The sequence below is a fragment of the Strongylocentrotus purpuratus genome, unplaced genomic scaffold, assembly GCF_000002235.5.
Source record: "Strongylocentrotus purpuratus isolate Spur 01 unplaced genomic scaffold, Spur_5.0 spur5_scaffold_7, whole genome shotgun sequence".
NCBI lineage: Eukaryota > Metazoa > Echinodermata > Echinoidea > Camarodonta > Strongylocentrotidae > Strongylocentrotus > Strongylocentrotus purpuratus.
The window spans coordinates 2,686,044-2,709,180 of NW_022145613.1; the positions used below are offsets into that span (position 1 = coordinate 2,686,044).

General features: G+C 36.4%; 2 protein-coding genes across 13 annotated transcripts in view; both read right to left on the reverse strand.

Annotated features, from left to right (window-relative positions):
• Nucleotides 1–2,659: 2,659 nt before the first annotated feature.
• LOC753465 (heparan sulfate glucosamine 3-O-sulfotransferase 1) lies at nt 2,660–8,386 on the reverse strand. The gene is made up of 2 exons (XM_030973998.1): nt 8,121–8,386; nt 2,660–4,567 (listed from the first exon to the last, which is right to left on the reverse strand). Exon 2 carries the CDS (start codon nt 4,477–4,479, stop codon nt 3,262–3,264), a length of 1,218 nt encoding a protein of 405 aa, XP_030829858.1. The 5' UTR covers nt 4,480–4,567; nt 8,121–8,386; the 3' UTR covers nt 2,660–3,261.
• A 1,921-nt stretch (nt 8,387–10,307) lies between these two features.
• LOC577184 overlaps nt 10,308–23,137 on the reverse strand; it is a 71,209-nt gene continuing 58,379 nt past the window's right edge. For 10 of the 12 annotated variants that reach the window (XM_011673277.2, XM_030974390.1, XM_011673272.2 and 7 more), the window contains 14 exons: nt 22,607–22,732; nt 21,773–21,898; nt 21,178–21,305; nt 20,659–20,911; nt 20,004–20,126; nt 19,308–19,435; nt 18,578–18,818; nt 17,639–17,714; nt 17,044–17,084; nt 16,498–16,570; nt 15,821–15,934; nt 14,930–15,407; nt 14,070–14,249; nt 10,308–13,454 (listed from right to left, as the gene is read on the reverse strand). In XM_011673277.2, the coding sequence (XP_011671579.2) occupies nt 13,371–13,454; nt 14,070–14,249; nt 14,930–15,407; nt 15,821–15,934; nt 16,498–16,570; nt 17,044–17,084; nt 17,639–17,714; nt 18,578–18,818; nt 19,308–19,435; nt 20,004–20,126; nt 20,659–20,911; nt 21,178–21,305; nt 21,773–21,898; nt 22,607–22,732 (2,171 nt within the window). In that variant the 3' untranslated portion in view covers nt 10,308–13,370. The remainder of the gene's footprint in view (nt 13,455–14,069; nt 14,250–14,929; nt 15,408–15,820; nt 15,935–16,497; nt 16,571–17,043; nt 17,085–17,638; nt 17,715–18,577; nt 18,819–19,307; nt 19,436–20,003; nt 20,127–20,658; nt 20,912–21,177; nt 21,306–21,772; nt 21,899–22,606; nt 22,733–23,137) is intronic. The other 2 variants (XM_011673278.2, XM_011673276.2) reach the window with 1 other exon arrangement.

Consider the following 23,137-nt stretch of genomic DNA (forward strand, 5'->3'; position numbering starts at 1 on the left):
TATTGCAATAATTGGAGAGATACAGTGAAACTCATGTTACCTTCCTTTTATCAGAATCTTCTGAGAGCATGGATAGATATGAAAGAATAAGTTAAAACAGAAGAGAGATACAGAGGGAATTAAATATTGTATAATAATTATTTTATTCAACTAGAAGGTCAAACCTTATTTGAGGAAACTTTGTTTTTAAAAAATATATATCGACTTCATCACATTTGTGATGAAAATTGAGAATTGAAACCTGAAGCTCATTTTATAATGTTAGGTTTGAGCAGAGTGGAAATTGATAAAGTAAACAAAATTTATAAAGTAGCCCCTTATGAATGAAAACAAAATGTTCAACCTTTAAGAAAGTCGATTCACACTGGCTTTAGTTTAGAATTTATTTTTTCAAAAAAAATGTTTAGATTTGAAGATTTAACTGCAAAAATGGTATATAAGAGTCAAATTAAAAAGAATGTAGAAACAAACTCGGCAGGCGGCAATTTAATGTCACTTTATAATATTTCAAGAAAAGAAGTAGAAAAGACATTTGTTCAACCAATGATGTGTACCTTAAGTAGTAAACTGCGAGAATTTCAGTTCAAACTGTTGCATAATATTTTATATACAAATCATCATTTACATAGATTCGGGTTCCATGAAAATGGGTTGTGCTCATTTTGCAAAAAATTTGAAGAAACTTATTAACATGTATTCTTTGAATGTAATAAAATAAAGGAAGTCTGGGGGAAATGTGCAGATAGACTTAATTTACCAATTCTGTAGAAATTATCCTTGAAAGAAATTCATATAGGAATAGATGACACTACTTTAAAAACAGAGCAATTATTGAACCACATTTTGATTTTGATTAAATTTATGATTTTCCACAGTAGAGAGAAGGAAAACCCTCCAAAAGCAAAAGAAATAGAATATAGATTATTGGAACATAGAAATGAAGAGAAAAAACTTTCATTGGAAAGAGACACCCTTTCAATTCATTTAAGGAAATGGGAAGCCTAGGAAAGTTTAGAATGAATGTGTTCTGTTTTTAATTTTCTCAATATACAACTTCCAGACCCTCCTCTCTTCTCTGCCTTTGCTTTATTTTTTCTTCTTTTTTCTTTTTCTTTTGTCTGTTTGTTCGTTCTATGTTGGAGTGTGTTTTGTATACTGTTGTACTTGTTATGGGTTTAAATGTTGTGTGGGGCGGGGGTAGTAGGTGTTTTTTTTTTTAGCTCTTTCTCTTTATATATATATATATATATATATATATATATATATACATATATTTATATATATATATTTTGTCTCCGAAGGAAATTTAAGAGGAAAAAAAAATATTGTGGAAAAGAAATAATTCGAGATTTATAAGCAAACTGGTAGAGAAAATAGTACAACTTTATTTGCGATTTTTCTTTTTTAAATGTTGAAATATAATTTTGTTTGTGTGAACATTTTTCATCTGTAAATGTGTAACTTTAGTTGTAACCTTGTTTGTAAATGTAAAAGTTCATTTGCAAATTTATTTAGACCTATGTGAAAATTATTTTGTTAGTTTGTATACAATGTTATGAATTATGTACAATTTTCTTCATGAGATAAATGAATAAAAACCTATAAAAACAAAAACAATGTCTAAATATTTAATTTCCATTACCTAGCTAAGTTTTTCCCGTTTATTTTAAATTCACTCTTATCATTTAGCCTGCCTGACTTTAAACATATCCGTAATTTTAGTTTTAAAGACATAAATGTCTGTGATGTTTTATATATATAATGTTTTCCCTATGGACGGTTCAATAATTTGTAGTATTATTTGTTACAATTGACCATGATCTTGATTGTAAATATCATATTTTTGTGAAATAAATTAATATCCGCGAAATGTCGATTAATCTTTGTGGTCTATTTTTTTGACAGAAATGATTGATTAACAACTTTTTATTGAAGGGGTATTCATTTGCGAGTTTTGAATTCAGTATCTTACTTGTCTCTCTTGCTCTCTCTCTCTCTCTCTCTCTCCATAGCTCTCCCACTCTTTTTTTTTCTTATTGTCCTTCTCTTCCACTCTCTCTCTCTCTCTCTCTCCCTCTCTCTCTCTCTTTAAGCGGAGACTTTTTTTTTTTTTTGGTAGTCCAAAAAAAAATCGCAAAGACTCAGCCAACCGAAAAGTCGCTCAGTGGGGGGGGGGGGGGGAGGGGGGGGGGAGGGGGGGGGGAGGGGGGGGGGGAGGGGGGGGGGGGGGTAAGCGGAGACTTTTTTTTTTTCTGGTCTCGAAATTTGAAAATTTGACTTTTTTTTTTTGTTGGGGGGGGGTAAGGTCACTTTACGTTAGACGTGGGCATAATTTTTTTTTGGGCATAATTTTTTTTTTTTTTTATTTAAAAAAAAAAAAAAAAAAAAAAAAACCTAAAGGGGGGGGGGGGGGTTTTTTTTTTTTAGTTTGAACCCCCAAACCCCCCCCCCCCTGCGTACGCCCCTGCAGTGATGAATATTCACACAAAATGTACATAACACAACTGTATCAATATTGTGGTAAGATGACATTGTGATACATTTAAGGGTTATGAAATTATGAGCAGTTCTTTAGGGGGTAGTCATTTTGTGTGTTCTATTTACATGTATGTGTAAATGTAGTGTTACCACCTTCAAACAGATTGGCTAATTTAAATCATTTTTCTTTTAGGCAAATTTCAATTAAAAAAAAACACGAAAATGCAAAACAAATAACTGATATATTTTAACTACTTTAGGCGTTTTTGTTAGGGGGGGGGGTAAATTCGCTACTTTTAGTATAGACGGCTTCAAAAACCCATGAAATAAGAATGGATTTAGCTATGACAAACAACCTCTTCAAAATACACTATTACATCATCTTTTAGTGCGCATGTATTATGTGCACAGATGTGCACCAGCTTCTTCTTTTGTTTTAAATCCGCCATTGTGTCCTGTTACAGTGAGACTGCACTACTTGTAGCTACTTGCTCTCTCTATATAGCAAACAATGCATGTTGGTCCCCCATGATCCACTTTTTTCATATGTTAGGTGAGAGCTGATTTGATGAGATAACCACCTGCCACTTACTCCTGGTCAAACTAGTACAGACGGGCTTTAATACCTTATATCGCTCACACAAAGCGAAAGGCGAGTTATAGCAAAATAATAAGATACTAATAATGGTTTACAAGGTGAAACACATATTGTACTTTTTAGTCTTTTCTGAAACCCTACAACTTTCCAATAGTTCCAAATGTTCCAAATTGTAATTGTGTTATTTAGTAAGAATTCGTCCAGCTAAGTTCTCGCTCAAGAACCTTGACAAGTTTCCGATTAAAGGGTCTAAAGTGATCCCTCAGCTTTTCCATTAAGTCATCACTGACCTCTTCGTGCGGCCTCCCCTTGTTACCTGTCATACACATCTCAAAAGGATCTCGAAGGCAGATGAACCCTTTCGTCTCGTTGAAGAAAAATTTATCATCGTCAAAGTAGCGATCAATTCCCAGAAATTCCTCGACTCTTTGGAGACTTGGGAGGGGATCCTGTGTAAACTCCTCCCCGTCCAAGACAAGGATTTGATGTCTAGGATATATGCGGTACCACTGTTTTAGGTATCGAACATATCGACTTGTATCGAGGAGACGATTAGCCGTTTTGAGACTACCATTTGGAAAAAGGACCGACTCACGAAAGGTAGATTTGATCTCATATTGTGGAGTAGAAGAATATTCTTTAACGGGTAACATACCCGTTGTTGCGTTAACAACGAGCATGTGCATATAGTTTGACACTGCACGCTGTATCGGTTCGCGCATGATTATGATAAATTTGATATCAGGCAAAGCCTCTCGAAGTCTCTCTACGATTGGTATCCTGTTGAAATATCCCGCGGTTTTCTCTATTGCGATCTGATCTGGGGTAGAATAAGGCATGACTTTATTGTATTCATCAAATTCTTCTAACTTGTGATGGTTTGCAAATTTTAATTCCCTATCTGGGAAAGTGATAGCCGGGTGGATTTCAAGGTAGGCCTTTAGAGCCGTAGTACCGCTCTTCATGGTTCCTGGAATGATCGCATCGGGTCTGCGTTTCTTGCATCCTCGTGCCCACCGAATATCTTGGCTTAAAAGTATGTTTTCGGGTGGATAGACATTGGTGGCTTTCTTGCAGTAGCATCCATGGTCAATTTGGCCATCCTTACACACGCGTTCCTGTCCAGGTTGAAGGTACATGAGGCTACTGGTTACAGGTGATTTGATCCTGATAGGGGCTGTAGAGACAGCACTGACCGACAAATGCTGCTTAAGAGCACGAATGGCAGTTTCTACATCATGTTCACAAGAGCACTTTGTAGAATTAGCACCAGATGCCATCGTGTAACGCAGTTCCCGTGTAGAGTCAACAGATGTCTGGTACGCTGTGAAAAATCCTAGCATCAGGAGAGCGGTGGTTGCCGCCACTACGACCTCTGATCTTCCTAATAAAGTTCGGGCCATTGTCGAAACAGAAGGATTCAAAAATGTAGAAATGTAACGTCTTTCAGCTATGCGTCTACCTCGACTCTGTCCATTCTGAGAGACTGGGCTGCAGATAGAAGAAATAATATATTAAAGGAGAGTGAGGGGAGACACACAGACGGACAGAAAGACAAAGCGAAGAGACGGTTAACAACTTAAAGATAAAGTTGAGTTCTGGTCATGTGAATTCATTGTGAAAGAAACGGTATGGAATCTATCAGAAAAGATTGATCATCTAGTATATAAGTATTCGTGTGTATTGCAAGGTTCTGGAATCATCAAAATGATAAGAAATTTGGCCAAATTTTTGCAAAGTTACAAGCACTGTACACAGAATGATGTATATGGGACTACACGAGCACATGGCGAAAAAATCCTACCCCCCGATTTTTACGATGTTTCATTTCATATTTAGAATATGAAGGCATTTGAAGAGCCATGCTTTTCAGGGAACATGTTTAATCTGATGTTCTTCCACCCTTGCATAATAACAATGATAACGCTCACAAATTATTTTGTACCTCTTCCCAGTACTCAACCTTCTCTTTAATTACTCATACCCATAGGCGCCGGAAGCGGGGGGGGGGGGGGGGGGGGGGAGGGGGGGGGGGTAGCCCCCAATCGAAAAAAATGGTGGCAAAACGCATCCCCCCCCAAAAAAAAAAAAAAAACCGCCCCCTCCCCCATAAAAAATCAGCAGTAAAGGAATAAAAATGGTTTGTATTTTTTGACCAAAAATAAAATAAAAATTAATAACACCTGAATGGAATTACATAAAAGTTGAATTCCATTCAAAGAAAAGGAAAGAAAAAACTTATTTAATTTCCTAAACATTCCGCATGCCTCTATATTTTCAATGGATGATTTAATAATAACGATAGGCGCATATCGAGGAAATATTGTGGGAGGATGGGGGTGAGAAGACACGAGCCCCTGAACACTGGCGTACTGATGGAGGGGAGGGCAGTTCCCCCAAAATAAAATTCAAACGTGGTTTATTTCTAATTCGATACCAGTGATTTGTTTTGCCTGTAAAATATTCTTTTGTATGCGTTTGTTGGAAAATTACCAATTACAAAATTTACAGTCAAGCAAAACATATGCTTTTTTAGCAGCCTTTGTGTCAGGGGCTTGGGCCCCACACTTTTTTGAAAAAGTATGTTAAAGAGAAAATGAAAGAGAGAAAGAAGTGAGGTATCAAAATATGCTCATCTGACCGTACTTAAATGCGTAATACCCCTAAGCTTAGCTGGGGGCTCCGCCCCCTGGATGCTCATCTGACCGTAATTAAATATCTAAATCCGTTCGGCTTCCGGGGGCTCTGCCCCCTGGATGTCCATCTGAGATTAATTAAATACATAAAACCGTTTGGCTTCCGGGGGCTCTACCCTCTGGACCCCACCAAGGGCCCTAAGCCGGGCCCCTGGATGCTCATCTGACCGTTATTAAATGCCTAAAACCCCTGAGCTTCAAGGGGCTCAACACCCTGGAACTCCTGGCAATGATAGACCTGCCAGTGTCACAAATAGTATCTTAATAAATTATGCTTATCTGACTGTTATGTAACGCCTAAAACCCTTGAGCTTCCGGGGGCTCCGCCCCTGGACCCCACGCCAATTTATGCTTCACTCTACCTGATCGTTAATATTTCACCTTGAAAAAGGTGAGCCCCCTGGAATGTTCGCCCCCCCCCCCCCATCCCAAACTGCTTCCGGCGCGCCTGTTCATACCCCATGTAAATTTGATTTATTTTATGTTTTTCGTACCTCAAGAATGAAAGGTGGACAGGTTGAATTATTAGGGCCTTTGTTGAATACTTTTAGAGATAAGCCTTATTACGTGGCATTCTAAAGAAGCATGAATCGGTTCAAACTAATATTTCACATACATAAGAAATGACAAACTTAGAAAGTAATGAATGATGTAGTTCTTTACTGTAGATATCCAACTTGAAGACAGAAATCGCGGATCGGAACGGTACAAAGAGTGACGGAGAGACGGATTTATAGAAAGATGAGGAGAAATAAGAAGAGAGGGGTGAGGTTTTCAAGAGAGAGAGGGAGGGAGGACATAATGATAAAGGCATACACACACAAAGAATGGATAGATAGTACAGGAGACGACAAAGAGATAAGATATGAGAGGTAAAAGGGAGGACATAAGGAGATCTACATTCGATATGCATTCATGTACATGATAGTGCGAGTGGGTCAGTGCGTGTGGGTCCGTGTGTGAAGGTCCGTACTATCTTGCTTCCTTTATCATCGTTCTTGTTGTTTTGGTTTATTTTGTTATTTAGTGGGGGCAAACCCCGAAAAGGGGTACTTTCAACTTTTATACGAGAACATTAATATGAGATTTCAAGCCGAGGGTGGGGTCACGGGACACGTGTCCCCGACCGCAAAAGCCGTAGTGGAATAGAAACGAGAGAAAAAGAGGGTGCAAGCTAGGTTATGGATTATTATGTGCCCATAATACGCGGGATAAATTGGATTAAAATATGTCTTGTGGGGGTTTAAAATTCGACAGATCATTTTCCTAAAGCTCCCTCGCACAATTTTTCTTCAGACTCTCGTACTCTTTCTTCCCCAATAAGTGATACATTTTTAACTAATAGTGTTTTTTTAATAGTTCAAAGTCATTAAATTAAGTCGTTGCTTTGCTCCCTAATGTAGAAGTTTGTTCTTCAAAAGAAAAAAATGAAAAGAAGAGGGGGAAAAGAAGAGGGGGAGAAGAAGATAATGAAGAAGAAGAAGATAATGAAGAAGAAAGAGAAGAAGAAACTTGTCGGTCAAACTCAAAGAAGTGTTTAAATATTTAAAGACACTATGTCCCTTTAGCAGCCAACATCAAATGCTGTAGAACTTTGCAGGAATTATGAATATGCCATGTATGTCCTATCTGTAAAAATATAAACAGTAGTAGTGTCCTAGTATTCAAATTATGCAAGGAAACCCGTTTACCTTCTATATACTAATTCACTGTCAGAAACTTTTGAGTGATTGACTGACATCGTTTTTTCTTTGATAATAACATACATAAAATGAGCTGTAATAGGTACATGAGCATTTGTCTACATCAATAACCCACTACTTGTAATGGCCCAAATTAAACTGATTGAATCTTTGTGCAGCACAGCCTTTCTAAACGAATCCTTACAGCCCATTTGGTTACGTAATACAAATATAAAAGCAATCACTGCTAGAGCCTGCATGTGTACACCTCTTCTATATAATGGAGTCACTTTCAATACAAAGACGCAAAAATGCATGCAAACTCCAGTGCACAGTGATTTAGCGCACATAGTGTGCATATACATTTGCTACTCTACTCAGTGCAATGGAGTTTTATATCATGGACATGAGAATTGAAGAGGGATATCTATTAATCAATACAGGATGTTTGGTTTGGAATAGATCACGAAAATGCTCTCCTGTAAAGAATATGAACTTAGATATCAAAATGTGATACCAATGGTGTTCAAATGTTAAATATACATACGCAGCTTTTCCAGTGAGGCATGAAGATTTACGTTGATTATATACATTCATCTGTTCATATTAGTCATTAACAACTTCTTGGAATTATTATGCTTATCAGTATATCTTCAATTCCCTTACCTGGTTCAATTGCGTAGCTGCTCTCAATGTAGGATTATCTTCTTAAATAAAACGCGTCGAAAGAATATTCCGTACAGACTAGACATCAAGAATTGAAGGTTTTATAATCGCTCGTTGAAAATGCACTCCTGTTAATTGGCGCTGTTGTCAACTGTTAACTGTTGCTTGAATTATTGGTGGCGCTCTTCTCTGCTTATTAGGGTGACGTCTGAATTTCTTAAATATCAAATTTGAGGGTTTTTGGTCGAAATTTTGTTTAAGACTATCGATGCGGACGCTGCCGTGTTAAAGACACGGAGCTCCATAGGGTTACGTGTTAGAGCGTGGTTCGAATTAGAGTTAATTTACCTCTGACATTTTTACATCTGGCGTATTTTCACCTCAGGCTGGCACAGTTGTTTAACCTCTGCCTGGCATCTTTACAGCCAGGCGCGTACGCAGAGGGGGGGGGGGGGGGGGGGGGGGGGTTAAACCCCCCTTTGGTATTTTTAAGTGTATAAACCCCCCTTAAAAAAGTGTCCTCTTACCCCACCCCCCCCCCCCCCGGTTATTCAGCGGCCGGCTGAGTCGTTGCGATTTTTTGGTGACCCCCCCCCCCAAAAAAAAGTGTCCTCTTACCCCTGGCTCCCCCCCCCCATTGTTCCAGCCCCTTCCACCTCTCGTCAATGGACGACATCATGCACGCGCTACGACTATGCCTACCTACACCATGCAGTAAAGCAGGGGCGGTGATCCGGGGGCGGGGGAGGGGGGACACGTTCCCCTGTAGTTTTTTAGGGGGGACGATCGATTTTGAAAAAGAGCAAACAAAAATGTATAGCAAATACTGACTAAAGAGCGTTTAGACTAATACAAATGCAATTTTTTTTCTCGCTTGGTCGCTTCGCTGATCTCTCGCACAATATCCTTCAAAATGTACAAGTAAATATTGTAGAACGTCTGTATTCCGTTGGTATATTACGTAAGCAAATTCTACAATATTAAGAGTTATAGAAATAGATCAGTGCCTCAAAAATTAATATTCCGCTTGAGTCCTTTAAGGAGTCCCCTAAGTTCGTGTCTGGTTATACATATACTGTCGCCTAAAGGGAAATGGCGTACATCTTTCTAAAAACATTACGTCAATTAAGGTCCTTCATTACATGACTAATTTTCAGCACTTTAATGTTACACTCACATTCTGAAATCCCATCCATACCCAAACTCCCTACTTATTAAAATTGACCTACTAAGCATTTACAACCCTTCGGAATGCACATTAATTACCGCCACAGTAAAAGTGAAGTGTGAAAAAATATATTGCTTGTTTTTATACTATAATTTTGCTAAGGAATGTAATTGTTAATACAACAAAACTTCAAAAACCTGTGAGGGGATAGTCACTTCCGACACCTTTGCCCCTCTCGTTCACCAAGCGCCCTCGTCCCCGCGCATTTCGCCCCCCCCCCCTCCGGTTAAAGAAATCGCCGCCCCTGGGTCCGAGTAAGAGCGTATGAACAACTAGTGATTTTGATTTAAGTCATTTATTTATAGAATATGTATAGCTGCAGGGCCAAACTTACGCCGAATAGAACAGCCCCGTCTGAACATATGGATTATATTCAAATATATTTGCCATTGCTATAATATGTCAAGATTATGGCAAGCAATCGTAAGAAGCTGGGTCAAAGCATAGTCAATGGAGGAGGGAGGGGGAGGGGGAGGGGGAGCGCGATTAAGTAGCAACACTTGTATATTGTGTACATTTGTCCCTTTTTATATTAAAAATGCATGCATTCTCTCTTTCCCCGTGTCCATTTTCTCTGTTTTGCTCTTACTCTCACACACACGCGCACACGCACTCTCTCTCTCACACACACAACCCTCTCTCTCTCTCTCTCCTTCCCTCCCTCCCCCACCCCCTCTCTCTCTCTCTCTCTCTCACACACACACACACACACACCCACACACACACACAAGTCATCCCTCTCTCCCTCTCTTTCCCTCGATCCCTCTTCCCCACCCCTTCTCTCTCTCCCTCCCTCCTCTCCAGATTGATAATTGATAAACAGTACTCCAGTACTATATATGCAGGAAAGTTCTGTTATGATGGACATTCAGGCTATCACATTCACAAAATGATTTACATCCTGCATATTAAAATTATACCATCTGCAGGAGACCAAATATTCATAAGAAACACACAGATTTAATCCCACGTTATTTTATTGATAAATCCGACTTAATTTCATATAAAATCAATGAGGTATTAGTAGGGTAGATTACTACATAGCAATAAAAAAATATCTTGATGTAAAAATAAAAAATGGGTCAAAATACTACTGGTCTGTGCAAAGAGAGTTGACAGATTAATGGAAAAGGTAAAATAACATTGTATTGCCGCTCTTCCACGCAATCAGACCAATGTATATTATGTATAACAATTAAGTATAAAAAAATGACTTTGACCAGAACATGAAAAATATATGTTGCCAAAGCAACTGAAAGCATATCTATGGAATTATGAAGGTACAATACCATTACAAAAAGAATTTTTTTCAATGAAGCAGAAGTCTATTATTATTCATTCAAATTGATATAATACTAAAAAACTATAGCTACATTAGATTTGTATATAATTACATGCATCATTTTTATCACTGAAGAAAAAGTGGTGATAACATTGTTAACAATAATATAATAAATAATATCAATAACAATAACAAAAACATCAACAATGAAAATAATAATAATAACAAGAATAATGAAAATGATATCAACATTTGCAAAAGCAGCAAACAATTTTTGATATATATATATAAATATATGCCCCAAAGAGATTAAATAAAAATTTCTCATATATAAGAGAAAAGTATCAACTATACCATCCAAGTAGCAATGTTGATCTATGTAGAGTGTGTATCATCATTGTCTATAATTTGCATATCCATGGGTATTGGAAGTATTTTTTTTAGAATTCAGATACCTAAAGAATCCCACTACCTTGTTGAATATTAGAACAGTGTATCTTCAAGCAAGGAACGTATCTAGGCTTGAAGCTAATGATGGTAATGCACAACCTCTCAAATCATCCAAGACTGTGAAGGTACTGGGTTTCTAGTGGTATACCCGCCTCCCCTCCTCATCCTCCTCCCCCCCCCCCCCCAAAAAAAAAAATAAAAAAAATAAAAAAAATGGCACAACCGCCATGTAAGGGTAATGAAGTATATTCCACTGTCAAGGGGGCATAACACAGTAATTTTGTTTGCATATCCCAGTCATATCATTAAACTTTCCTTTTAATTGTATTTCAATACCATTTTTAGGCCGTTTTTTGGGTTATTCACATTCAAGGCATTATAATTGATTTGCATAATACAACATTCTCTATCAAGGTGGATATAGTTATTAACATAAACCAGATATCATCAAATCATAAATTTGGTACCAGAATTATAGTGTCACAGAAAAGGTAAATTGTACAACAGACAGTTCCTAAATCTCCATTTTCACATCTCTAGACTATTAAATTCACATGCTTAATTAAGAGACACGTTGGCATATAATACAAGATATTTAAAAAGACCAAATAAAATCCCTATCATCTATAAATAACTTGTTAAAAGTGGACAAGGCATATTTGAGCCTTGCTACTAATCATATACAAATACATTCTTTTATTACATATGACAAATTTGTAGTAAAATTCTTTTTTTACTCGAAAATGAATTAAAATAGTCTAGCAGAAAATTCAAGAACTTGCAAGAGGGTCGTGACCATTTTTAACATGACTATATATCTTTAGTTTGATGATTTAATGAACATTATGCTTCTTTGTTATAATCACACACATGGAGTATCATTTGGTATATTACATAAAAGCATTGTATATTAAATTTAAAAAAGAAGTATATTGGCTTCTCTTGCTACATTCATATTGCATTCACGATGCATACATATCATAAGAACAAAGATGAAGGAAGACATTTTGTAATCGAGTACGGAAGCCAAAGATGACAAATTTAAGGATGTAAAATCTTGTTAATCTCTCTAAAAACATCTGCATATATTATGTTTTAATATGAATGAAATATTGACAGCACAGGAATACCCTGTAAACAAAAATAAAACCTACATATATGTATATATATATACACACACACATACACACACCCTTAATATTCATATACACATTTACACATTTACTCATATACTACACAAGCTACTTCAAAATGTAGTGGATTCAAGATAGGCCTAATAGCAATAATTCAGGCGAAGATATTATTTTTTAAGTGACTGCATCAAGGAAATCCATAGGAAAAGTGAAGGGAGTTAACATTTAGAACAAACAGGAGACAAGTACATTATTAGACTAAGCAAGTTCCTTGGCAGGTAGGGAGGGGTTATAGCCTACTAAATGCTTACATTTTTTTTTAATTCACAAATTTGAAGAGATCTATGCATACTTCAAGAGAGAGAGAGAGAGAGAGAGAGAGAGAGAGAGAGAGACGGGGAGGGGTGAAGAAGGGTAATTTAAAAACTACAATAAAACTGTTTGAGGGAGGTTTATATTCAAAGTTATATGATTTAGACCATTAGGTGATATATGACATCAATTTCAAATTAATTCTTTACATGTTCATTTGCACATTGCAATACAAATACCTCTGCATCATACAATTACAAAAAAATAATAATTTTTTGTTTTGTTTTTTTTTTTTTTTGTTACTGTTAACTGTTTTACTATTACAGTTGAAATATACAAAGGAAATTAAACTAATGCAGTCTTCAAAACAGCTATCATAGCAGCAGTTATTCACCATGACAATAACAATGACACATAAAAAGTACTGATAGAACTTGCTGACACTTTCTGTATAATAGTATTTAAAAAAAATGAAACCACATTTAACATGTAGAGACTCAATAAAGCATATGCTCACTCATTGACCCTGGTCGTAACAGATACAATAAAACACTAATCTTGTGGCACCATAAAAGATAAATAACAACCTACAAGCCAACATTAATCTTCCTTGTAATGCTAATTCCCATGACGATTTCTACTTGGTTCAAAACATTTGGAGTCTAATAATACCCCTAAAGCAGAAAATGTCCTTGGCAAAGGAAAATTTTGTTTATAGTTTGTATGGTAATACTTTGGTATTACATTTCATTTTAACATCATATAAAAATAATATAAATAAAGTATTTGTGGAAGACTTCGGCTGATTCAGCCAGATGGCCACGCAGTCAGAGAGCATGGCTTGTTTAGAAATAATTGTAGGGATCCATAGGGCCTCGAGACTTGTCTCTACCTTTTCCACGGTACGTTTTGAATTCTTCAGTCTCCTCCTGTAATGAAAACATTGAAAGGTTTGAATTATTATAAGGGAGTGTGTTTGCAATGTCAAATGGCACAGTTTGAAGAGAGGTGCTATTACTAAAGATTTCATGACCAAAAAGACACATCTCCATGTGATTTTACAAAACAAGCTTGGTGATGCTGTTGTCTGCTCCCTCAAAAACAAAAGTTAACAGCTTTGGGGGTTCCATAGTGGCCTGATGATCCTATTAGGAACATAATTCATCTAGAACTGACAGCCCAGATGGTTCTAGATATAAAAATGTGCATATATGTAGACAGCTTACCACGAGCCAAGACAGAAAACTATTTAAAGAGTCCATTGGGTGATCAATTCCAATTTTGTTTTTAACCAGTCTAAATCCCATGATATCATGAACAGAAGAAAGGCATCGATCACAGGGCTAACAAATGACTCTGGTCTCTTGGGTCCTACAGTGCAATTATACCACTACAGCATAATCAAAAGCATTTCAATTTTACAGGCATGTCCCTGAAAGTCATTATTTTGGTGGCATTCTTTCCTTCTCCTCTTAAATTAATTTATCATGCATTGTAAACATGCACAGGCATGTCTATAAGTGAAGTAGATAATCTGTACTTACGGAATATGCATTGCTCTCTGTACCATCAGCAACATATGGTCTCTCAAAGCCTGCATTGTGGTATTCAGGATAGAGATTCCTTGGTTGTACAGAAGCACGGGGTATACCACCAGCCATGAAGTTACTTGTGGAAGGAAGTTCTCTGGGGTCGAAAGACGCTTCTGGTCGCTGATCGGCATGCTGGGAGGTGCGATAAAGAGGATGTAAGATATCAATGTAATGTGTGTTACAGTAAAAAGGCAACAATTTTGGGAGTGCTTTCATTAACACACACGTTTTTCATAGTTTCATCATAATCACCATCAAACATTATTATCATTACAGATATTTCAAAAGAGGGACAGTGAGGAACAAGTAAAGGTAATGAGTACACCTCCTCCTTTATCTTGAGACCGTTTTACATAGATGAAATTTATTTTAGAGGTACTATAGTCCCATTTGCAGGCCCACGAAATGAAAAGGTTAAATTCCATCAGCATTTGAAAGATACTAGTTTAGAACTTCCCTCAAAACGAAAGGGTTTGAAAATATCTTTATGTGGAAAAATAACTACCATTAGTTGTAGAATCGACTTTAGGGATTGCAATTCTTTTAGTAAATAGTCTGAATTTCAGACCCTTGTCAGTCAGTCAGTCACTCAATAGTATCTGACAGTGAAGTCCTGAAAGTAAACGGGTTTCCTCACATAATTTGAATACTTGGACACTGCTGATGCTTAAATTTCACAGATAGGACATACGTGACATATGCATACTTCCTGCACAATTCTACAGAATTTGATGTTGGCTGCAAATGGAAAATACACAAGAATGGAGATCATCAAAAACAGAATTCGGGTTAAATTAACTGCAATTGCTCACCATATTCCACATGTTTCTAATGATGCCTGAGAATCTACTATCAATGGTGTCATCATCGTCATCATCCTCCAAGTTAAACATTGGCCTAGCAGGAGGAGCAGAGGGACGCGCTGCACCACCCAACGGTCGAGCTCTGGTGTTCTGGTAGTAGTAGAAGTTGTCCGAGGACTCGCTGGCAAACTCTGCCGGGTCGTTGCGCACCACTGCGCCACGTGATGGCGCCGATGATTGGGCGGGGACGGCGACTGCAGGGGCATAACGACGCCCTCCGTAACCCCAGTTCTCTGCTCCCTCCAAGAGCTCTCGCTTGCGTTGCCGTCGACGACGAGCAGCAAAGACGATGATGCAGCAGAAGCAGAGAACGATGACGAGGAGAACGAAACCAACAACTCCTAAAACGATACCGACAATGACGCCGGTTGAGAGACCAGGAGTTGATTCTAGCTGGCACCTGACTCCTTCATACCCATCCAAGCAACTATCAAGAAGAAAAAACATTTAAACAAAATATTATAAGCAATATGATAATATTTGGCTAGGTTGGAACTTTAATTTAATCATGAACTGAGCAGTCAAGAACATCAAACAAGGTTCCAAAATATCTTCTGAAAATGAGGCATAGATACAAAAATAAGAAACTTAAAAATAGCTGAACCTATTTCTGTTTATGCTGTTTGAGGTCACTAAATCATGTGACTGAACTCATTATTACATGTACTAGCATATCTATTGATTTTAATAATATATGTCAATAGACATAACAATTTCCACAATACTTAATTACCAAAGAAAGGCTGGGTCTGTATGTACAAAATTTAAGCAATGCTACAAAAAAAAAAAAAAAAAACAACTTGTACACTAGTAAATCATTTTTGCATTATATCAACTCACGTGCAGGAGGCAACTCCATTGCTGTCAACTTCGCAAGTGCTGTTGTTTTGGCAATCCAACTCCTCACAGGAAACTGGAATTTCACAAAACGTCCCTGTGTACTGTGCGGGGCATCTAAATGTCAAATAGTGAAATAAAAAATAGTGAGATTAAATGCACCCCTACAGGAATAATAGGCATCTGAATGTTTGCAGTTTCACCAACACAAAATATATTAAATTATCTTCCTATTAAGGCGCTGGCTAGACAGATTTTTCATGTGTTTTCAACAAAATGGGGGAATCTATCACAAAGTCATAAAATTACTGATTTTACTTTGCAACTTCCTCACAACATGTACATAAAAGAATAAAAAAAGAAATTTCCACTTTGTACACTCTGCATTGAAAATTTAGTGACAATTATACATTTGTATTAAATTGTTCTTATTCACGAATGGCACAACATACTGCAACAGAAATGGCCTCAAATTTCCCAGTGAGTTTTGTACTTTCAGCTTTTGTACAATTTGTAATTCAGAGCATTCTGGAGAAAAAAAATGAATATAAAAAGTCACAATAAGGTGATATTAAAGTGCTTTTGATTATGTATTGTAGAGGATGTGGGGGGGGGGGGTGATTCTCAACTAAGTATGCAGTCATCATTAGGCAAAATTAGGATAAGATGATTCTACTTACTCGCAATATGGATCTCCTATTATGTCCACTTGGCATACTCCTTCGTTCTGGCAAGTATAGCCCTCGCAGGCAACTAAAATAGAATATCAAAATATTGATTGCAAACATCAGTTAATCATAATCACTTTGACAAACATGTTTCAAACACAAAAATACTAGATAGAGAGATTCATTAAATAAAGGGTCTATTATTTTCTTACAAAAATGATGTGTGCCTGGCCGATAATTTGATGAAAACTTTCAAATATAATTCCATCAGTACAACTATGATGAAATACCTAACCTAAGTACACCAATGGAAACTGTTGGAAGTCGGTGATCTTTTTTCAGTCACATACTTCTACATAATATCAAGTTAGGACAAAATGTGAGAATTATTCTTATCTTTCTCTCTTTAGCTACATGGTGTATCTATATTGTATTTTGTTTACTTCAAAAGTACTTCAAGAGTATTTCACATATTCAATATCATGTTAACAAGATAGATCTTGAATTTCATTCCGAAACTGGAGCCTCTTGGATGCTCTATATAGGAAACCAACTCACCCTTGTTTTCGCAGACTGGTCCACCAAAGCCAGGCGGACATCTAAGGAGAAAAAAGAGAAATAATCATAACATTAATTATAAATACATTATCGTTAAACAGCAGAGAAATAATTTCACTAAGAAGCAAACATATCACAGATTTATCTCTGATCTCTAACAAAATATTGTTTAAATATGCTGGAAAAAGAGAAAGTGACATCATCAAACTGATTTACCATGCAGATCCTCTTCCTCCATTATTTATATCCTATTTGCCATTTTCTTGAACTTCTGTACAAATTATTAATAGTGCTGCAATAATACAATGACACTGATAGCATTTAATGTCCTTCCTTTAGAAAAGAAGTCTGTATTAAATCATTAACCTAGCAAAGAAAGATATCAGTATCCTTTATATTGCTTACTTCAACCATGGTGACAATATACCAATTTTATGGGATCTCATTACTGAAGGAGAGATGAGGAAGAAGAAATAAAAGAAAAAGAAAAAGAAAAAGGATGAAGAAAAAAAAAGAATATACTGAATGGAGAAAAAGGGGAAGGAGGACAGATGAAACAAAAGAATAAAGAAGTAATATTAGTAATATGACTTACGAACAAGATGTTGTATTTGAAGTGACATCATACAGGCATGCCCCTCCATTTTCACACGGAGATGGCTCACACAGGTCTGGAAAGAAAATTAGAAATAAATATTAAGGAATGTAATTCTTCTGAAAGCATAGCTTGTAAAGAATAGGTTCCTGGGAGTCGTAGACAAATGAGCAGGATAGAATATGTTTACTTTAGAGAGACGTACATAATCTCATGTAAGAGGGTAATAATTTGACAAATAATTGCATACAAGTTCAATCAAATTTGGGACAATTAGAGAAGAAAGAAAATTGAAATAACAACAACAAACAAAACTATCCAAACTAAGAACTCTCTTAAAGGTATTACAAAGTTTTGGAAAATTTTGAAAAATTAATGGGTGGATAGTGATTCTTTACAATTTTGATATATTTGGATGCCCCTGTGGATGTATTGAAAACACCAGAAATTTTAGCCCCTAAAACACTTCAGCTTTCGAGAAAAATTGAATATAAAGATTTACCGGTGCTCCCGGTAAATTAATAATTTTTTTAAATAGCTCCTACGGCCGTACGATGGTAGCTGCGACCATGAAAATCTCAGAGTATGTAGTTGTGGTATATCATTTCCGAACGAGAATAGCTAATCGGTCGATTTTAGTCAATAAACATTTTTTATAGCTTAATTTATATCTTGACCTTGAGAGGGAGCTATTCAACATAAAGTGTTTATTATTTACAATTTCATAACTTTAGAGTCGATTTCGACCGCGAAAATGATCACTGAATATTGTAGGATCGTACATGCTTCCAATATGTTCATTTGAACCAAATTCATGACCCCATACCAAAACTTTGTATTACCTTTAAAGCTCAGCCAACTCTGATTATTATTATTATCAAATAAGTACAAGTACATCGTACCATGCCTATAGCCTAGTAAGAAGGATGGTGTACTTACTCTCATATATAAGTTCTTCTACATAGATGGTATAAACATTCCCTGTCCAGTTACTTGGAGAACCTTGGAATCCATTATCACTAGCGACCTGGGCCCTCATCATGGCTTCCATCTGAGAGGTGCCGTAGATATCGATGATGAAGTCGACGATGATACTTCCTGGGCGGAAGGCTGTGATGTTACATTCGATGAAGGTGTACGGCACATCGACATTCACCCATATATTTATCTGGTACATGAACTGCAACATAGCAAGCAAATATATACAAAACAAATTAGGAATATCATCTCTGTTTGAATAGCAGATATTATGGAGGTAGTATGGAGGTAGTTTATAGTATGAAGGTAGAAGAATACAAGGTATTATAACTTTCTTAGTTTTAACCAGATTTAGCTAAAACTTTGCAAATCTTTTCCTCTTATTGCAGGGTGGGCTTCCCCTTTATAGGCATCAATGAAGCAGTCATACATGTATATCCCAAAGTAAATAGGCAGACTCAAGCTACATCAGAATAGGGCCCTGTTTCATAGAACTTGTTATCAATAACAAAATTCAATAACTGTTATAAGCTACTGAAATCACGGCATTTGATTGGATGAGAGCAAATTTGTCATAGAAATTTAGCATTTGTTATTGATATCAAGTTTTATGAAACAGGGCCAGAAACTACATAAGTACAGAGAGTACAGAGCCTTTTACACATGCCAGGTATTTTCTTTAATCACTCACCACATCACATGTGATGGTAGTCATATTGGTGAATTCAGCTGAGCCTGTGTCTGCTAATTCAGGACGGTAGGTCACTTGATCACCGTTAATGCGATTGTATCGGAAACTTCCAGTCAGTCTTGTAGAATCTGTGAATGAGGCACACAAAAAACACTTTCTTATACTGAATTTACAGCTTGAACCGTGAAAAGATATTTTATTCGAACAAGATCCAATATTAAAATTACAGAGTCAAATAGAATTTGTCTTACTAGCTCAAATCCTAAATCTTGGAAAAGTAATTTTTCTTTCTTCTAAATATAATGCAGGGTTTAACAAAATTAAGGAAATCCAAATAGAAAGTACAATATAGCAAGTGTGATTTCCCAAATAAAACCCTGCACATACATTATCTATAAAGCATGGTTCTTTCATACATGCCAACATTTGAAAATCAGAAATCTGTACAAATTATGCTATTTAAAAAAAAAAGAGGAACAATCCTAACTCTCCTATTCAATACTACAGACAAATTTGTACAGGAAGAGGAACACCTGCATTAAAATGATAATTATCTTCTCCCAAAAAGAGGAATGTTCCTCTTTAATCTGAACAGTTGGCATGTATGTTCTTTACACAAGTTTATATTGTGATTCTACGTTATGTAAATTTCATTTAAAAGCAATTCAATCATGAAAACAAAATGATGTCACGTACACAAACACATTTCCTCGTATAGTCTAGAAGAATTGGCGCAGTAACACTCAAAGCCTGGCTCTAATTCAGTACAACCTTCATTTACTCCTGAACACGATGTTCCTAACATGCACTCCGAAGCATCTATAGAAGAAGAAAACAAATTGATACAATATAATAATTGTCATGAAAAAAGAAACTAAAATGAAATGAGAATAACATTTTTGTTAGTAAAGAAATCTTCTCAATATTTTACATTTCCAATCAAATTAGAAGTACTGTATTTTTAATTGTTCCCTACTGCATATCCCACCAGAATGTATCAAGAGGGTTAAAGAACTTTCAGAACTTTCATGGCAAGGTCCTCAATTACTACACGAAGGGTATAGATACATTTTGTCATGACTACGGTACTTAACAAATATTAATTTTTATAGATCACAGCTTCCTACAACCAAAATTCACGACCGTCTGGTGTTGAATTCAAACTCAAGACAGAATGCATGATTTACGTGCAAGCTACATTTCAGTATGGATCATTGCTGCAAGATTTTAATTAGTATAACCACTAATCTCAATGACTACTAAATCAGTCCTTAGGCTCAATACATTAACTAGCTGGTTCATGTAGGTAATGGGAAGCTTGATCAAATGAGGTTCAGAAGAGTCATCTTACTATCAAAGAAGAGAGATATAAGTTGGACGGTGTTCCCGTTCTCATCAGTCCAAACTAAAGGAGCGCCAGAGAATCCGTTGCTCATGATATCGGATGTAGAATTTGCTACTTCCTCTGTATCCTCCCCATACACGGTGATGACATATGACACGATCGTCTCTGGGTATGTACCCGCAGCAAAGCTGGTGACCTCACAAGAGGACATGGGGTATGGCGTGCTGGCGTTTACCCAACCATTAATCACATTTAGAAACTGAAAACAGAAAAGAGACAATAGAGAAAAAAAATGATCAAAGATAGATCGTAGAGAGCAAAAAAGATATTGGGTTGATGATGTATGAAGAAGTGACATCACAAAGAACTTTCATTTAAAACATCGTCAGACAAGATTTACTTTACGTCCACTAGATTACCATAAGAAAAAAATGTTTTGGTGGTCGGTACACTTAATGTGTTGCCGTAGGACATTTGTAGCTATACTATGATAATGTATTGAAGTTTAAACAGCAAGAATCTTACCGCTGCACAGACTAGGGCTTCCAAGTCCATGTATTCCTCCGACGTTGGATCTGATAGCGAGGCTGTGTACGGTGCGATCCTGCCGTTTACCAGGTTGATGGTGATGGACCCAGTGATGGTGGAGCTAGCTATAGTTCAAACAAACAATAAGGTGTTTACAGGTCATTGGTGGTATCATGAGATGTGCAAGAGTGAGTGAGAGACAGACAGAGAGAGAGAGACAGAGAGAGACAGAGAGACAGAGAGAAAAGACAGATACATGGACAAGGATAATAAGGGGAGGACAGTGAGATCTGAAATTTGAAAGGATGGGGAAGAGTGGTAGAAAAGGAAGATAAAATTGTTTGACAGACTGGAATCAGTTTAGAATGTAAGGTATAATATTCATCATCTGAACAATTCTCACTTTTATTCCTATTGCCAATTCAATTTCTTACAAATTTTTGGCTTCTAGAATGAGTGAAAAATGTGCAGCTCACAGGATAAAAGAGAGACATTTTCAGATAACCAAATATTGAACAAAAGAAACAACAGATAGAAGGATCACATAGAAGAGATATCAAGAGAAAAGATTGTGCAATTGTATCAAACTTACTCAGGCAATAGCCGCTTGTCCTCACGAAGCCTGCAGCACACACACATTGGTAACTTCCATCTGTGTTCACACACTCCTCATTAGCCAAAGTGCACGGATTACTGCCACCGGCACACTCATCAATATCTATATAAGAGAGTATATTAAAGTCATGAGAAATATTGAATTGAATTGAATTGATCTTTATTTCATTCATCATAAAAACATCATAACAAACATAGCGCACAAGTAAAGAGAAACATTTATCAATGTCTGGTGAAAAAAGAAATATGGCCAAGATATTATTAGTGAAAGTTTGTATTAGTTGAAAAAGAAAAATCCATCATTTTAGTCCTAGCTCTAAGATTAACATGAAAGGAAAGAATAATATAACCATATAATATTTCATAATATCACAAAAAGATACAAATTCTGATCATATACATGATCATTACAAGATAAAAGCATTTTTTAATCAAAAAATGCATGGCCCTACTGTCTTTTATAAATGTTAAGGAACACTGCATTTACAAACCTAGCAAAAACAGTTTGATACATGACAATCACGACTTTCAGGAATTTAAATAAATACCTAAATTTAGTGTTGGATATTCATTCTTCATGAAGTAGAATTCCTGTACCCTTTTTGTTATCCAGTTACATAAAAGGGTATGACAGAGAGAGAGAGAGAGAGAGAGAGAGAGAGAGAGAGAGAGAAGGGGTACACATCAAATACAAGACATTTTATCAGTTCAGATTCAAAACGATGTAAAAGCTCATTGTCAATATCAGCGAGTGCCAGGGAGCTGTACACCATGTTAGAATCTAAAGGGGTAACGTTTAACAGAAACTTACCTTGACACAGTGATCCTGGGGGCGAACCCATGTATCCTGTGTTACACGTGCATATGTAGCTGCCGACTGTGTTGTTACACATCGAGTTACTTCCACAATCATTAGCAGTTACACATTCATTGATATCTGTAAGAGAAGATAAAGGGGTTTATGAAGCAAGGAATGGTTAACTAACACAGAAGACTTCACATTTAAAAAAAAATGTAAACAATGTGATATCTGTAAGAGAAGATAAAGGGGTTTATGAAGCAAGGAATGGTTAACTAACACAGAAGACTTCACATTTAAAAAAAAAATGTAAACAATGTGGGGTTTCAGCAATTTTTTTATCTTGTCTTATTGTCTTGCTTTTTACCTGTTATTACAAATTTATTTTGGTTAGTTATTTGAATGTTTATTCACATTTACGAAGATGTAATTTTACTATTTCACTGAATGTAAAAGAATCTCATTCAAGCTTGTACATGTAGTCAAAATAAAGCACTTTGAGACAATCACTGGATTTGTGAAATGTTGTGAGGTGACTCTGTG

Excerpts from the sequence above, each read along its gene's own strand:
- LOC753465 (XM_030973998.1), bottom strand. The coding sequence starts at position 4,479 with ATGGCCCGAACTTTATTAGGAAGATCAGAGGTCGTAGTGGCGGCAACC.